Source organism: Sander vitreus, chromosome 9 (assembly GCF_031162955.1).
Source record: "Sander vitreus isolate 19-12246 chromosome 9, sanVit1, whole genome shotgun sequence".
NCBI classification, from domain to species: domain Eukaryota; kingdom Metazoa; phylum Chordata; class Actinopteri; order Perciformes; family Percidae; genus Sander; species Sander vitreus.
In genome coordinates, this window is record NC_135863.1 from 12,307,880 (window position 1) to 12,327,201 (window position 19,322).

Sequence of the window (19,322 nt, forward strand, 5' to 3'; positions counted from 1 at the left end):
CTCATACGAATTGTGGTGCATAACTTTTTTCGTAGGATATCATACAAACCTGTTTGCGTTGTTTTGGATCTCACTTCCTAGCGGCTTGTGTTTTTTCCTGGGAATGTTGCTACAGATGCCCAGTTCGTATTACTGCAAATGCAAGGGCTTTCATCAGTGCGCCATAGGCTCAATCACAATTGTGTTACCTCATTTGGTGATAGATAGTCACTTGTCAGACATTTGTTTAAATGGAAATCTTTAAGATTATTAATTTAAGCTGCAAGCGATTAGTCGATTATCACACGAAAAAATAGTTCATTCAAGTCACTTAGCAACTATTTTCTGGTTCCAGCTTTACACTTGTCAGGAGTTGCTGCGTTTCTGTGTTAAATGTTTTCTTCTATCTGTACATCTTATGCTTTCAGACTATTGGTTGGGGGGAAAAAATGGTAATTTAACGATGTATGTTTGGGCTTTGGGGACTTGTGATAGGCATTTTTCTTACTATTTTCAGACATGTTATATGTTTAACGATTAATCAGTTAGTCAAGAAACTACCTAGATTAATCAATAATGAAAATGACTTACTAAGTGTTAATTTAGGCTGCACATCTTGCGGTTAGAGATAACCCAGTGAGCTGACAGTTTGTGAGGCAAAAAAGAACAGCTGGAAATTGACCAGCCTCAAAACAACACTTATACTTGTTCAATAGTTCGGTGTTTTTTTTTTGTCAACTGGCCCTATTTGCTGCTGTTAATTTCTTCAAGTTGCGGATTCTGGGATAAAAATCATATTGCTGGGGGAAAAACCACATTGTCTCAGCATTATGAAAATCCATTTGCCAGAGGGATACTAAGAGATTTGAATCAGCAATGAACCTGTGGTACCTTTAGTCCCCCCACCCCCTTCACTTCTTCTTCAGTCCCCCTGGAGGCAGAACCAAATGCCTTTCAATGAGCCGACCTCGGACGGCGCGATGCACCCACAGGTCCCTGCTCTCTCACCTTACTAATACCATCTGGATCGGACAGACAGTTAACCCCCCCCCTCACCAAAACAGCTCCCAGTCATGTAGCTATATGCAGTTAATGATGCTAATGGACAACGATTCAGACAAAAAGTAACTGTTTGGTGTAATTTGAGGAAATGATCTATGGAGCAGTGCAATGGAAAAAAAAATTGAATTAATTACAAATCAATATGGCTGTACCTGTGAGGTGACTCTTCAGGCTCATGGCTGTCAGCAACAGTAGAAGCAGGCGCAGCATATAATGTGTGTGTTGTTGCTGTCTCTTTCTATCAGTGCATGCCTATGAACCTTGTTTACATTCAGTGTACTTTTGCACTTCTTGGCTAATTACACACATGGTTCGTTTGGTGGTGGAGGGAAAGCTAGAGAGTGGAGGGGCATGTCAACCTTTCTTGTTTATGATAAAGTGACAGAAAATCATTGGGGGGTCAAGTACCCCCCTCCAACCCTCCACTACCCCGAAAACTCCTGCAGCAGCACAGAAGGTGCCTGGTGTGGGAAGCCTCCCCTTTAATGAGACCATTAAAGGGCCCGTCTCTTCGTCAATAGATTTCTCTCATTCTTTCTCTGACAAATTTGAATTAATAATTCAGTGCCATGCGCCTGGGGATGTATATTTTCAGCATGAAGGACAGCTAATCCATAGCGTCATTTTCCCCCCCCCCCCTCCTTCCTCTTCTCCCCTGCACTCTCTCATTTTACATCTATCCCACTCTCTCCCTCCTCCTTTGCTTTGTTGTCATTTGATGATGGCAGCCAGCAGGTAGAGTGCGGACTAAAGAAAGAGTGTGCCGCATGTTTTCCACACCTTCTTTTAACTTCTTTGTTCTCTGTGTGATTTCCGTCCCTTAAGTCAACTTAAGTGCAAATTGGGGTTTAATTTATTCGAAAGTATTGGATGGCGGTGGCTGTTCTCCCTTCACTCAGGGCTAATGTAAGATGACATGTTTGCACACTGCCTCTCAAAGCTGGACTTGATTTAAACAACTGGGGTTTTACTGGATGTTTCTGCTACGCCAACTGTAAGGACTTTCAAATGCACAATACAAGGAAATGAGTAAATTTGAGGATAAACCACAGGACACTTGTTTAATAAAAAAAGATATGGTGAAGTGTATTTGTCTGTGGTTGTTGGGTGTATGTTTGTGTTCTGCGCCCACTGTGGTTTGAGAGTTTTACCAATTTTGATGGAAGACAAAATGGATGTGTTTCATTTTATGCTCTAGGAAGTACTTAAGCTATCCCTCTTTCTTCACTAAATGAAATTACCATTTGCATGTCCTTCCAAGACAACTTGATATGAACAAAAGTATGATATTTTGGGATTTTGATAACAGAGCATTCTTTTGTGATGCTGACTACCTGTTTTTTTCTCTTTTATCAAATATTTGTTTGTGGGCAGTTGTAAGGTATTATTATATGAAGGTTGTTAAGTTTCCATGTCAGACGTCACTGAGCGCTGTAAGAATTTAAAGGCGTACAGTGTCATGCCAACAGTAGATATGGATATCAGTGCCAGGTGGCACTAAAGTACCGCTTTATGCTCTGAGGCAGCTTGCACAGGCCAAAAGCTGGCATCACAAATGTCTGGCAGTGCCCAGGAATATTCCTTTACATTACATTATTTTCTGATGATATGTATGTGGAGAGAAGGTTGATTGATGAATGCCCTCTTGTGTGTTGGCTCCCTGACCCTTTTTTCTAACATTTTCCAGCAGCTCTAAATGTTTCCATTGCACCACCATGTTGTTGTTTTTTCAGTTTTTTTTTTAACGCAATACAAGGACTACCTATGCTCAACATGTGTGTGTGTGTCTTTGCGTGTAAGACAGTGGACTCACAGGGCTTTGTTGCTTAAAATATCCTGCAGGACAAGAACGAAGAGACAAGAAAGGAGCTGTGATGGTTCAGGAGTGGGGGGTCACAGAGAGGATGGGGTCCCAATGTAGGGAAAGAGAGAGAGAGAGAAAGGCTGCGACAACAAGAGACAGCGAGCCAGACCACCTGTTGGATCATCTGTGCTTTAAAACGTTTAATCACTGTCTCTGGTTACGCGCGCACACATGCCACAGCACGCACACGCACACACACACACACACACACACACACACACACACACACACACACACACACACACACACACACACACACACACACACACACACACACACACACACACACACACACAAAGAAGCTCAAAGAGCAACGGGAAATGGGTGTATAATCTTATAGCAGCCACCTGACAACCATATAGCTTACCACCACCATAGTTTAAACACATGCCTCTGCACTGTACACATTCACACAGGAACACAATGGCTGACAACCTGCATGCCAGGCAGTACTGTGATGCCATTGAGCCCCATTCGTGATATCAGGGCGGTAGGTGAATGTAGAGGATTATTTTTACTTCTACTCTAATCGTCAGCGTTTTTTCATGTGTATGCTCACACGCTTGCAAGAGTAAAGTCAGTCAGAAATCATTGACAAATGAGTTTCATTCTAAAAACAACATTTTTAAACTACAAATTTTTAAAATTACAGAAGTATCCTAAATGGGCATTAAGTCTTTTCAAATAACTTTTCAAATCCCTTTTATCTTGCTCAACCATTACACAGTTCATTCTATGCCTTTGTCTTTTACGTTTTGCATGTAGTAATGATTGTCCAATAAGTAACACTAATGACACACAATGAGCTTTAGCAGCTATAAATGTTGGGTCATAAAGACTTGTCTTTGCTGCAGAAACAACAGTCGCAGCAATAATACTGTAGCTCTTACTGAGACATTGACTGAAGGAGTGAAGCCATTCACATTTACAACTTTACAAATTATTGACAAGGCGGATGTGTTAAGCTGGGGCTCCATCTGATTGCATTTGTATTTTTGAACATCTGACCTTTGATACACTTAAAGACTGAGGGGCCACACCTCTATCCTTTGGCTAGATCCTATGGTGTGTGTTTATGTGTGTGTGTGTGTGTGTGTGTGTTACATCATTATGTATATCTACTTCATATAAATATATATATATATATAGTACAGTAAGTGTGCATGCATGTGTTTGTGTGTGTGTGTCACACACAAACATGAGAGCAAGAAAAGGAAAGAAAAAGCCACTAAGTCTAGAGTGTTTGCTGGCTGAGAGAGCTCCATGGGGGTTTGTGTAACTCTTTGCTGCTGTATGTAATGTTTAAGTAAGGAAGGCAGACTGATCAATACGCTGCATGACTGTGGCAGTTGTTCTTTTCCTGCTGTCAAACATACACAGACACACATCTCGCAGCACTGGTGTAAATCTCCAGCATTGATGCTCTTTTGATTGCTAGAATCAGCTCAGATTTGTTGACAGTCTGTCTTTCTAGGTTTACAATGCTCTTGAGATCATGATTTTTGTCTCAAGATGTTTAAAATGGCTATTGAAATGTTACCTATGACATTAATAAATAGTATTGTCTACCATAACTTAATAGTAGGTTGTGCAGATTGAAGCTAGTTGGGTCAGTGAGATAGAAGTAAGGTTACATTATGCAGAATAAAATTAAACTAATTATTTAGCCGCATGAATTCACAGCCAGGGAGTAGATGGTCTCCAGTCAACAAATCATTCAAATCACGAGTGGGATTTTCTGCAGCACTCCAGTGTATGCACAATTTGTTCTCCGAGTCTGTTTTCCTTGACTAATGTGAGCCTGTTCTCTGCAGGGCCCTGGGTAGCCCTAGCCTGTCCTCCCTACCCCAAACAGACATCTTTTAGCCTCTAATTGGAGAGGAGTAGCAAGCTAGCTAGCACAGCGCTGGGACCGGAGATGCGACCACTGAGAATGCATTAGCATTAGCATTGCAGCGGACCGACCTGTACATAATGATAACCTCAAGCTCTGGCCACTGGGAGCAGCCCCTGTTCACACACACACACACACACACACACACACACACACACACACACACACACACACACACACACACACACACACACACCGGTACACACTCCCTGCCCCCGTCTTTCCCTTTGCACGCAGTCACGTAAACAAGCAAGTGTAATGCAGCCCCAGCGGTGGGCTGCTCGACGATCGAGGGAGGAGGGAAATTCTGTTGCTGCCGTTCGGCTGAAAAGTGTGTGTAATGAACTTGAGTTCCATTGATCGGGACTGAGAGTACAGGACCGGGGGCTGTTTGTCCCAGAAGGTCTGCGGTGCCGCTGCTCGGCAGCCCCTCATAAATATTTGAGAGGCCTCAGCCGCTCTACATCCAGGCTACCTGGGTTACAGCGCACACACATCCAGGTTGATGCTGATGATGGATGGTTGGTGGTGATGGTCAAAGAGATTGATCGTTATTTTAGCTTGATGACGTTTTGTTGGTGTACAGTATGTGTGTTTTCACGGCAGAGAAGGTGTGTTGACAGTGGAGCTCAAAGAGATTCAAGAAAAGTGTAGGTGTTTGGCACTTTATATGTATTGTGGGAAAAAAGTATTCAGCATGAGAATTTTCAATAAAAACTTCCCTACCTGTCTCTGTACAGGTGCAGAGACTCATATTTGCAAGCATGTGCTAATTTGTTTTGGCGAGCTATACTTTCCTATGTTGTACCCTTAAGCTCTTAGGCCCTCAACTTCCCCCAAAGACCCTATATGCTGTATACAGGATTGATATTACTGCAGATATCACTTAGAAAACACCTGACGTGCCGGGCGGACCATCCACGCCGCCTTTTGACTACTAAGTACCAGCTGGCGGGAGGTCCTCTGCGTTATGCAGCCGGTAATAAAAGTTGAACATTGATTTTCTGTAGCAGCTTGTAACTGTTAATGTTGAGACATCAATAGCAAAAGCAAAGCGCTGGTGCCTTAATAGGAGACCGAGAATGTGGAGGGCGCGAGCAGAGGCTGACTCTAAATCACAGAATCTATCCCTGCCGATCGATAGGACAGTAACTGCAAGTGTCCCTCTGCTTTCCTAATGTTTTATAATAAACTGACAGCCTGTAATAAGGCCAAGGGAGAGGGAGAATGAGAGGGAGGGAGGAGAGGAGAGATGGAGGGCAACAGTTTCTCCATAGCTTGCCCGTCTTAAATCACCCCACATGGGAGTGCAGGAGGGGAGCAGAGGAGGTAGAAGGGAGGAAAAGGTTTTTTCTTTAGTGGAAAAAACTTTTACAGGAGCATTTGTCTGGTTGTACTCACTGCTACGGTAGTTAGTAAGTGTATTGATGGGGGGAAGAGAAATTTAGGGGATATGTCCTGTATTGCTTCGGCGGGGCAGTGAGTTAAAGTGTGTGTGTTAAATCCTACTGCCACCATGCAGATGTCACAATATTCAGGTAGGGGTGCAGGGTTTGCTGCATGTGTTGTGACTGTTACTGGGTGTGGATAGTGTAGAAATTAATAAAAAGATGACTACTGTTGTAACGCTACTGGTAGACAATGAGAAAAGTTGCTACTGTATAATCGCTCTGTTGCAGGAGTGCTCTGTTGTGATAGCGTTGCATGCTTTGGATTAACTTGTACAGTGTAACTCCATTTTTTGTTTGCTCATTAAGTTATCATACTCATCAAGTTCTTGTAATAAGAACATGTGCTTAAGTTGACAGAATTACACTGAAATTGTATATTTTATTACTACATTTGAAACCCAGGTCTCTTCAGTTCTACATTGATACACTCATTCCTTGAGAAAAACTATGACACACAATATATCCACTGTGCTAAGATGCAATCATACAAAATGTAGACAATTCAAGATTTTGAAAGTTTAACTGTAGTTTCACATTCAAGGTCTCTCTGGACTTTTGAAAATACATGTAGATCAGTAATATCTATATTCCCTAAATACGTTTTTTTTGTTGTTAAAATACAGGACTGTTCACCTGCTAAAGTATACTTGAAATTATTTTTTGAGTCTTTTATATGTGAGACAACAGAAATATGTTTTATTCTGTTACATTCTTAGGACTCAGTTGTAGATCTACCAGATCGACCATGAAGAACAACAATGATATGGCTCGTTTGTCTTATCACTTTTTACCACTTAAGTTTTCAATGCTGGGCTCTGTCAATAACCCACCCATTATGTTGCTTTACTCTTTGATAACTGGCCTTGTTTGGAACAAGATAAAGTTTACAAGATTAACAGTGTCAACAATACCACCACATAAATCCTTGTAAGAATGTGATACGACCTAAAAAAGAAAAGAAAAGAAGGCAAGCTTGAGCTGTAAATTGGAAAGATTCTTTGGAGATAATTAGGGAAATGTCGAAATCCATCAGGAAACTGTAATGTAGCTCAGGTGAGATGAGACTGAGGCTAAAAGGGGAGTCAGGTCAAGGGTGAGAGGCAGTGATTCTTGATATCCCCACCAGCACAACTCACCGCAACTGCTGCAGTATTGCCAGGTAATAGTGGCTGGCTGGAGAAATGGGGCTTTTATTGCTTGATAAAGTCTGAAAGCCTTTTAGGCAGCCTCATTACATGGAATTCCCTACAAAGTGGCGGCCGGCGTCAGGAGCCGACTGCACGCCATGTTAGATTTCTTATGCTAAAACTGACAGAAAATAGGCAGAAGTATTAGATTCATTGCTTTAGGGCACACTCCTACTACTCCTACTCCTCATGAGATGAAAGAAAATGAAAGAAAAGTCAGGACCTTTAAACATGATTAGTTGGGTTTGGCTCTTCTGTTGGGGACAATATTTTTAGTTTGTTTCCTGCATCACAATGCCTCAAGGAAGCTGACGGGGGGTAAAAAGATTTGTTTGAAAGATTAGCGTCCAATACTTCTCAATCAGAACATGTTTGCAGAGCACTTCACCAAGTTTCAAAACAGAGTGATGGAAAAGCACTAAATGCAGTTGCTCTGTGCATGGATTGCACTTTATAAACCTTATACTGTACATACATTTATGGTCTTAACCCCACTTCAATAACCGCTACTGTATTTTCATTACTGCTGTCATTGCACCAATCCATTCACTGAGTATGTAATTTGTAGGACACGCAAACATTAGTCAAGGGGCTGCTAACCTGTATACTATACACACATACATGCTATGAAGCATGATTCGTGCCACATTTCAAGCACATGTGTGACACAGAATCTGGGTATTTTAGCAGGGTATTGTAGTGTGACAGAAATGAAATCTGATTTGTAATACTAATGTCTGCAAACTGTATATTATATATATGTTTCTACTGAAAGTCTTAGTCTACTGTCTTCACATGTGACTTTATCTCAAATACAGCATACATGTACTGGGTTGGAAGTAGAGATGGTCCGATACCATTTTTTGCTTCCCGATACCAATTCCGATACCTGAATTTGCGTATCGGCCGATACCAAGTACCGATCCGATACCAGTGTGTCATATATTTTATTATGTTTTAACAGCTGTATACTACTATCTCTGTATGGATGTGATATTATTTCTATCGTTGTTGTCGGTCTGGCTCAGGTTAAACTCTTTGTGAAACATGAACGCCCCAGAACTTTCTTTTATTATGCAGTTTGACAGTCAGTTATAACGGAAAAAGAACATAAATAAACTACTTTAACGTAGATTTTCTTTGGGGCTTTATTACGTGGTATTGGATCGGTGCATAAACTCCAGTACTTCCCGATACCAGCGTTTTAGGCAGTATCGGAGCTGATACCGATACTGGTATCGGAACATCTCTAGTTGGAAGTGAGTCCCAACAATGTGAGCACATTTTTGACCCCACAGTGTACACACAATGTATTTATACTACTATAATGTAAATAAGCATGTGCTACTTAATAACATCCTTGGGAGATAGTCTTTTGTTTACACCTGTAATTTATGCTGTTTTCTGCTTGAGTTTGGAGTTTCTGTAAATTATTTGTACTTGTAGTTTGTTTTATAGTTGGCAACTGTACCTACAGTACAGCTTAAAGGTCATTTTAGCTGTATTCCTTTTAAGCAACACTGTCTAAATTCTGGAAAATACATGCTTTACTGGCTGATCCTGATGTTCCCTGGTCTTTCTTGTGAGCAGGAAAAAGAGTAACATTCCATGTTGAGTCAAGGTTTCCCATAACAACCCATGCACACACAAACCATACCTTTATACATGTATTGATCAGGTCAAAGGTACAGATGATGACGCCATTCTGTTGACTTACAGCCCAGTAAAAAGCTTGGGTCCCACACAGCAAGCAGCACAAAAAAGGGAGAAAAGTCCGTATTATGTTGCTTTTAATTAACTTGTAAAGTGTTGTTCCGCTTATATGCTCGATTATTTGGCCCCTACCTTGGTCTCAATGGGTATAAATATTGAACCGTCGATGCATCTCGATGTTAATCAATCCCAGACCGAATTCTTAATGATTCGGTTCGTTTCAGGAAATTAATATTTGCCAGGCTTTATGGGGAAGAGGGCGGGTGGTGTGCATGAATTAGACAGCTCCCTTGCTTGCTGGCTAGGGATCAGGGCATTGATTCTGAGCAGCTTCGGATGTTGCTTAATTAGGATGTACTTGTCTGGGAATTACATGTTTTTTTTTTTCTCTCATTGTGTGGAGCGAAACATGATAGAGAGAGAGAGAGAGAGAGAGAGAGAGAGAGAGAGAGAGAGAGAATACTTTTTCCCATCAAGGTTAATCACGTTTGCTGTGTTTGTGTTGTTGTCAGCAGATTGCTATCTGACCTCGCGGTGTGGCGCACTAAACATGCTAATGAGAGATCTCTGCATAGGAGTACAGGTGGTGTGGGGTTGATGAAGTGTAGGAATCGAAAGGTAAATGGAGAGGTGGGTTGAAGCAACAAAGAAAGATGGGGGGGAAAAATCAATGTTGAGTCACTTCTGAAATATTTGTGTGTGTCAATTTCACCTGTTTTCAATAATTTTCTACTTATTGCCATATTTTTACAAATTTGAATTCAATAAGATTCCAAAGTCATGCCACTTCATCTATTTAGAGTTTATCTCAGCCCTATATTATACTTGTTTTCAGTTGTTTTAAGTGGAAAGTACAGACAGACACTCAGCACAAATTTAAATGACTGTAGTTAAGACATTTTAAGAAAGGAAAGGGATGGAGGAAAAGCTGAGGGAGAGAGGAAAAGAGATGAGTGGCGGTTCAGATGTGGGTGAAGATAATCGAGAAGTGATGGAGGTGTATGTGAGGATTAGAGTGTGGATTGGGCCGCATTTTTCTGTCCAAGCCCGGCCCGCGTCCGACAGAGCATGTACCGAACCCGGCCCGAGTCTGACAGGCATTAAGATATTTATGTCCGAGCCCGACCCCGACACGGTTAAAATCTTGTTTTTTCTCATACTAATGACATTTAAACATTAAACAACTGTAGGAAGGCATTCGGAAATGTCAACAGATGAGCGCATCAACGCACACGGGGCAACAAGCGCACATTAACACAGGTGCGCACCTACATAATAAGCTTTTTGAAATTTAAAATGTTCAATGCTGATGTGACCGAGCCCGACCCGAACCTGAACATCATTTCTAAATATCTGTCCGAACCTGGCCCGGCCCGTCGGGTACCGTCGGGTCCCTACGGGCTCGGTTGGTGAGGATGGAGTTGTGATAGATCGAGGCATACAAAGATGGATGTGAAAAAAAGAGAAAGGGCAGATAAATGAGAGAAGAGACAATGCAGACGGGGTGAATGGATGGTGAGGGATGGAGGGCGGGAGGGATGGATAGGTGGGTGTCTCTAAACTCCGATCTCAGAACCTGACTAATCACTTGACAGACAGTTAATGTGGTGCTGATGCTGCTCTTGAATCACTGGCTGTCTTGGTTTCTTATGAATGGGCAACACTACTGATGTCTGATCACTGACCTACAATACACAACAGCTAACATTACTGTACATGTCATTTCATCATGTTTTGAATATTTATTTCACTGTATTAATTGGCTTTATATTGTAAACATTGTTATTTGTTTAGTTTTAAAATAAACTCAATGGTTTCACTTTTAAACAGCATATAATGTTTCAGATATTAACTGAACTCTACAGGCACAGAGGAAAATGTGGATAGTTTTCTATTCATGTGTTTAAATGCATACAGGAAAAGTCTGCTTTGGACACCTGATACTAGAGCTGCAACTACCTTTCTATTGTCCTGGCCATTATTTACTATTTTTCTGACATATTTTTGACCAAATGATTAATTGATTATTTGAGAAAATACAGGTAATTAACAGATTAATAAAGCCTTAATTGATACTGAAATTATATAGTTCAAATAAACTGCTGGAATGGGCAGAATATACATGCATGACATTATAGATCAGTGTGTTCTTTTTAGAGTTTGGGGTTCCAGACTAAAGATAGAACCACTTACAGTATCCATGATGTAATCCATAAAATGAATACAATACAGTTTGTTGACCTATTCCTTCATTTAACGCAACATAAGGGGAAACACATGGAAGTGAAGTTTACATAGTTAATGTAACTACTAATGTGACTTCTTTAAATAAACCTTCGCTACAGAGGAATAAAACTCTAGCCTAAATTCTCCACATTTGAACAGCTTTTCACTGGCGTTGTTCCTTCTAAAGGCTTCAATATGGGAGCATTATTTAGGGCTATGTCCACAAATCTGCTCTCTCCGCTGGGAGCATTTACCACCCCGCGCTGGTCTGGCAGCTACTCTGGTTCTCCTCTCGGCTGACAAGGACTGGCAGCGCCTGTCTCACCCAGTTATACCTGATGGGGTCTGACCTGCAGAGCTGGGTTAACTGGTTGCTGGCTGAACACTCTCTGACCTCTGTCACTGCATCTGCTTTGCCAGTATGGAAACTGTCTGCATGATCGTGGCATGCATCAGGCATACATCTGTGTAAATTTTGGTGAAAGTTGATCAGTAAAGCTTGTTATTTTTTTCTTTTTCCATTGACAGTTGTACTTTTTTTTGGGGGGGGGCGTGGGGGTAAGCAGCTTTCAAGCATCACAATATCACAGGACTTACTAATTTTAGGAAGCACATGCTCCATAATTTCCTACCTGGGATCTGCCAATACAAACCCAGATGTACTGTACAGTACAGTGCAGTTGGGAGTTAATTCCCCCTAAAGTGTAAAGAGTCTTTTTTTTCACTTTCCTCAGCCTGAATTTGATCTTGTGACCCATTTCTCACCTCTGGGCCTTCATGTCACTGGTCATATAAACAACAACCTGGCAGTCTTTCTATTAGGCCTGTAAGCCTTTTAAAGGAAATCAAAGTCCCATTAACAGTGTTCTGACACCACACAACTACTAGTAGTAATCCTTTACTGAATTCTGACCCACCGAGCACTCACTCTCTCTCTCTCTCTTCCGCATTGTGGGTCTGTTGCTCAACACCCAACAGACACAATCATTGCTCACAGTCCTACAAACACTTAAGAGATCAATGCTCTGAGAGTGATAATCTCCTCCTTGAAAGAGGGTGAAAGCCTTCACTTAAGACAAGCAAAAAGTGACAGGGGACAGAGAGAGAGAGCAGAGCGACAGAGAGACAAACACACGCACACAGATCAGGGCAAGTGTCTCCTCTCAGCTGGAGTGACATCTATATCCCTATCTTTATCGACAACTGGCCTAACTTAGAGCTCTTCTGGCAGGGAGGAGGTGACCCATCCATCCATAGAAAGAGAGAGAGATGGAGAGAGAGAAGTTGTTGATAGAGAGAGAAATACTGAGGAAAATTGAGACTCAAACTGAATGATAGGGAAATAAAATAAAAAAAACTCCATGACTCACATGGGAGAGCAGTAGTTACAGTTGTGGTACTAGAAAGACTTTAAGTGCAGTCATAGTATAAGCGATACAAGCGTATTGCCAGCCAGAAGCATAGATATTGGATGATTCTGCAAAACCATAGATTATGTTTAACAGCTCTTTTTATTTATTTATTTAACATCCAATGCCAATGTTTTTAAAATGCTTGCTTTCTACAAAATATCTATGCAAGCATGGTTAAGGATAGGGTACTATCATTCTAATGCCAAATTAAAGTATTAATATTTCCTCAGACATAATCAAACAGTATATACAGTATGACAGTAAAGTAGAACAAAGAGTAGTTCCTTGTGTCAAAGCTGTTGCCATAATGAATAAAGCCCATTTATATATTAGCCCCAGCTGAGAGCACAGTGAACAGTGTTAGAGGTAAACAAAAGCTAATACAAAAGTGAGAGTCTAATCTTTGTTTGAGTCAGTGCAGAGCTACTTTCATGCCTCATTTCACTACAATCATTAATTGGCTCTACGTGTAATTCAAAAGCAGCTGTGTGAACATACACAGATGAGTGAATGCACCCCCTGCTTTCTCATTTCTGCACACATTATGCACTTTCCCTCAGGTAAATGTATGTATCTCAACCTCACATCTCTGTTCAGTTGTGTAAGTTATTAATCAGATCAATTCTAAATCTCCTGACTTTACATTACTCAAGCCCCTCCCCATCCCCCACCACCAACACTGATCCCCTCAGCCAGCTCTACGGCGTCAGTGTCGGGCTTCTTTCACAGAAGGCCTGAACAGGCACTGCCGGGGGCGATACACATCCCTCAGGTGAGCCTTTCATTATGGATGATGTTTCTGCCAAATTATTTAGACCCTCAGCCACAGCAACACCCCTGCACCATAAAAAAAAAAACAACACAAACAAACGCATGCATGCACACAGACACACACACATACTCCAAAGCCCCACTGCAATCTACCCCATTCCTCCCTCTTTCTTCACTGAACCAAAGACACCACTAACACAAGCATTAATCCGGCCTGATCACCTCAGTGCGTGTATGTGTACTGTATGTGTGTGTGTGTGTGTGTGTGTGTGTGTGTGTGTGTGTGTGTGTGTGTGCCTGTGCTTTTATGTAGCAGTTCATTAGTTACTCTTTCTTTGTTTAGAGAAGGTAAAGAAGTGAAAGCGTGACCATTGTGGATTACAGATGGATGAAGGAAGGGGCAAGCTACCTTGACATCATTGGCTTCAGTAATGTAGGATGTTTAAAATATGTTTGGTCAAGTCTGTGTGTGTGTGTGTGTGTGTGTTTGTGTTCCTCAGTGGCCATTTGCTCCAGACTTGTTAGAAAAGAGACAGAGATGACAGTCTCCTGGCAATGTCTGACCTCGGCTTAGAGAGTGTAGAGCAGCTTTGGGATCTAAACACATGCACACATACATGCACGCATGCATGCACGCACGCACACACGCACACATGCACGTATGCAAGCAGGCACAAACGCATAAACACACACACACACACACACACACACACACACACACACACACACACACTAATTTGGCTACTTATTCCTCCACTTCCCAGATCCCATGCTCCCTCTCTCTCCCCAGCCTCAGCTCCCTTTCACCCATCCCAAATGCTTCACGGTACCTGCCTCCCACCAATTCCCACTCTCTCCCACTTCATCATCCTCCTATCTCCTCTTCTTCCTCTTTTCCCCCCTCCTCAGTTGAACCCCAACTCCCTCCTTTCCTTTCTGAGCGGCCAAAGCTCAATCGCAGAGAAAAAAACGAACTAAAAATCTCCTTTAAACCGATTGTTTAAAAGACAATTACTCCCATCCCCTTGCAAACCATCTCACATCTTGGCTTGTTCATACATCCCAAAGCTAAATAAGTTCTTTTTTTCAAATGTGTTCTTCCCTTAATCATGCATCTCTCATAATTTATATATTGAAAGTTATGCTTCTACCACTATTGTACAACACTAGAGAGCAACAGCTAAATTACAAAATGTAAACTGTCAACATTCCTTTTACATTCCCACAACTGTGTATTTATTTACAGTTGTTTTGAATAAAAGGAAACTTGAATTGCATAGTTAAGTGTAAAAGCAGACCATACCTTCCCTCTTTCCTTCCTCCCTCACTTTCTCTGCTATCCCTTCCAGACCACTGGTCACTTCCTTCTTTCCTCCCTCCCTCCCCTCCCCCCCTCCTCTCCTCCACCTTCCGTCCTTCCTACCACACACACCATGCCTCTCTCCCCCTTTCTTACTTCCATTTCCTTTCTCTCCCATCCTTCCTGCCTCTCTCTATCACCTGCATAACTTTAATCCTCATACCCTACTCATACCTCAGGAGCCTTGACTCTTCGTGGGGCAGGAACAGTTGCCCAGGAACCTTTTACTGTATCTCCCCCTCAAATGTTTCTGCTTCAGGGCTTTCAGGGACTCACCAAGGCTGAATAGGACCAGGAACTTGAGGCAGACGAACTCCCGTTGGTCCAGCTGCAGGGAGCGTAGCTTGGCCACCAGCTCCTGGGCGTGGCTCAACAGGTTGTTGAGGGTGGATCCCGCCTGTGAAGCAATCACTGCATAGTCCACCTGTAATAAGCAGGAAGGGAGGGATGTAAGGAGATGCTCTGGAGGCAGAAATATGGATTACAGGTTTACTTTGATTCATGGATGTGGAATTGAATGTCCAGATAAGTATAGTTTGTTAGCAACCTGTAGGGTAGGCTAGTTAGCTAAAAAGATACAGTGGAGCTACAACAGACTTAATTGTTATGAGCTTTCCCTTCTTTTACATTTCGGTTTTTGTTTGCTAACTGTAGATGTTTGTTCTTTGGGTTGCTTATCTCTGACCATTTAAGGGTTATTTTAACCAATGAAAATATATCTATAACCCCAATGCGCAAAAATTATTGACAGCTATACAACACATGACTGTATCCTGAACACATCACCACCATGAGTTTCATGTAATGATTTTTTCATCCCTGTACCTGCTCTACTGCACTCTCAACACAGAGTCAAAAGCTTTGGTCTGTCTGTCAGAGTGTGAGACACTGGTGGATGTGTACAAAAGTAGCTGCAGGCAGTAGGTTTTTGCAGTTTAACAGTTTTTTTTATGACAACATGCTGTGGGGGTATATAGAGAGCATGGGAGCACCTCCAAGACCTGCCAGATTTGACTTCTTTCTCTCTGTTCTGTGTTATACAGCAAAACAATAATATGCACGCTGACAATGACAAAAAAACAAGATAGATAAATAGATAGATAGATTTCCCATAAACCCATTTTTCTTGGGTGCAACGATCCGTCCAAACACACACACACACACACACACACACACACACACACACACACACACACACACACACACACACTTCCTTTTCAGATGCACTTCCTGCAGCCGCAGCACATTTGTCTGGGAGGCAAGTCCTTAGCTGCCACTCAAAGTAAGCAGGACCATATTAAATTTTTATATTTATTGACAATTTATTACCATAATTGACTGTGCTAGGGTTTCCAGGGGAAGATAGATGTTTGGCGTGCGCAGTTCCTAAAGCTCAGGGAGAAAGAGGGTCCCTGTGAGCCTTTATTTGCAATTAAAAACACCCCTGGATTTGGAATTTTTCTATCCAGTAAATAGGATGATTGGAGCCTGTTTTCATCAGTCTAAGGAAGGAAAGGGTTAAAGTGATGTAAATGTGAACAATTCCTCATGGTTTTCCTGTCTTCTCCTGTCTTCTCTCCTTTTCTTTCCTTTCTCTTTTACTACACAACTGTACCTCTCTCCCGATTTATCTTTTACTCCTTTGTCCCTCTCTCATTCCTTCTTCCCACCTTTGAGGCGGTTAAGAGTTATGACTCGGTGAAAAGCAGACACTGCCCCCCTTCCAAGGTGTCAATCAATTTACATAAAATCAACTGTGCATGAAATAACTTCATTGAAGGATTGGACTGTTGATGGTGATGCCTTGGGTTATTGCCTTCTAGCCTTAAGTAAAAAGAGAGAAGAAAAAACGCTATAATGTCACTATAGCAGACTTAGCACTAACCCTGGTGACCTGCGTCAATCAATCAATACTACTTTATTATCCCTCCTGGAAAGACATAGAGTAAACATATGAATAAACCTTCAAATCTTAATACATCATGAATACGATGGATAATCTTAGCAGAACATTAAAGATGAATATGGAAGGTGAGATCGCTTTGGTGGGTAGAGAGCTTTGATGTGTGTGGAAGATGGGAATGGAAAATGTACCTTGTTTGAAAGCACAGGAATCTACGACTGGCGGAGAAACTTCTGTATATGCATTTCTTCTTCATTTGAATTTCATGTATACCAGGAGCTTTGTACTATCAAAATATCAGTATTTAACTGGCTGCCAAGCTGCAAGGCCTTGCTTAATCATTCAACAGTTCAGTCAAATCTTTGTCATTTCATGTTTGCATGCATTTGTACAAGTTACGCTGTGCGTTTGATCCTATGACAGGATAAAGAAGAAGCCTTCTTTCTTCCACCCTAAACAAAAAAACACTCATGGCCATTTGTCACTGCTCTTGGAGACATGAAGACATGCAGCAGTTCAGAGAAAGACAGAAAATAAGAACAAATTTGCAAGCAAGGAACATTAGGACAAGAGAAAGAGACAGAAGACAGACATTGAATGACTGCTATAACAGTAAATCTGCTGGTAGCATGGATTTTTTTTGAAAGGTCGAGTGCAGTGTGTGACTGATGAGAGCAAAGAAAAGGCTTGATTCAAAGCAAGACGGGAGAAACATCTGTCCGAATTTCCATTTGACTAAATAATTTGTCCTAAAACAAAAATATTTGAAAATAGCTGCCAATGTGAGGACATTAAACTTGTTACCAACACAAACTTCATCAACTTAAACTTCTCGTATGATATAAGTGGCCTATACTGCGTTATTGGAGTATGGTGTCTTTTTATAATATCCCATGGACCAATATGATGAGCATATTGTAACAATTATGTTATTAGCACATTACAGAGCAATGTGGCCAATGAACAGTGCAGTATGTTGGCCCAAACAGCCTTTATGTGATTTGCTGTGTTTATGCTTGTGTGTGTGTGTGTGTGTGTGTGTGTGTGTGTGTGTGTGTGTGTGTGTGTGTGTGTGTGTGTGTGTGAGCAGCATTTGCTTACGGTAATGCTGCTACTGTGTTCTAAATATCCCAGGAGTTATCGCTGTGCTGTCACCCCTGGCCAGGCAGAGAATAATAGGAAATAATGAACTGTTTCAGAGCCTCTCACACACACACACACACACACACACACACACACACACACACACACACACACACACACACACACACACACACACACAGGCACACACCCCCCTCCCCCACACCCAACACCAGCTGTTCATTAACCAAAGTATGCAAACGAAACTGCCGCCCTGCGCCTCCCCTGATTATCAGCCCCTCCTCCTCCTCCTCTTCCTTCTTACCGCTCCGGTCTCTTCTAACTGTTCTCATCATCTCCTCCTCGATCCCTCCTCATTTCATCTCCTTCTTTCTCCTACGTGTCCCCTACCACCTTTTTTTCTTCTCTTGTCCTCCCTAGTCTGCCCTTAGTTATGTCCTATCTCTTCCTTCTCCTTTCTTCATGCAAGCACCTCCTTACCTTCTCCCCTTCTGCCTTATTACCACCTTTTTTTATCTCCTTCTCCTTTCTCACTCCTTCTCTCCCTTTGCCTCTTCCTCCTTTGTTCCTTCTCTTTCGTCAACAGACATCTTTCTTTCGTCTCCCCTCTGCCATGTTGTCCTATTCTCAGTCCTCCATCTCTCTTCTCATTTTCTCCTCTTCACTCCCGTCTTTATCCCTTCTTCTCCTTTGCCCTCTGCTTCCATCATTTTCTATCACCCCTCCTTCTTTCCTCTCCATCCTTTTCCTTTCCTCCTGCCCTCATTGTGAACACTCCTCTACAGTATGTCTGTCCACCTCCCTTCTCCATTTCTCCCACTCTCCACCACCTGTTACCTCAATACTTCTTCTCTTTGGCTCTTCCTCCTTCCTGTTCTTTCTTTTTTCTCTTCATCTGTCTACGTGTGTATTGGCATGATGTACTTGTTTAGGCCAAGTAGATATTTCTCCTAATACTTTGGCTATGATATTTGCCATAATTTGTACTACTCCACCACTAGAAGTACTACTCCTTATTTACCACAGGCAGTACTTTATCAGCTATTCAGAAAATATACCCCTGACCTTGTCTTCATTCAGAATCATGGAATTAAAGCAGGAATTCCCTGTACACAGTGCACTTGCCTTGCTTGAATATTTATACCAGCATGCATTGTTGTAAAACATTTTGTTGAAAAGCAATGTTTTGGAGAGCCAGCCAATCTATAATTTATGACTTCTCATCTCACTGACAGCCATGCCACTGGTCAGAGGAATATTCATGATGAGCAGTCTCATGTCTTTTTGTGTGCATGAGATTATGAAAATCACTGAACGCTGAAGGAGTCTTTCCTGCATGCTCTGGGTTTGTGTGTTTACTGTTTGACAGTGTGTAGTATGTGCATGTGTGTATGAAGCT

The 19,322-nt window shown here is 41.8% G+C and overlaps 1 protein-coding gene across 1 annotated transcript in view; it reads right to left on the minus strand.

Moving 5' to 3' along the window:
- The window catches only part of nr5a2 (nuclear receptor subfamily 5, group A, member 2), a 73,698-nt gene that overhangs the window by 12,750 nt on the left and 41,626 nt on the right, over positions 1-19,322 (minus strand). The window contains exon 6 of the mRNA XM_078258769.1: positions 15,196-15,343. Coding sequence (XP_078114895.1) covers positions 15,196-15,343 — 148 coding nt within the window. The remainder of the gene's footprint in view (positions 1-15,195; positions 15,344-19,322) is intronic.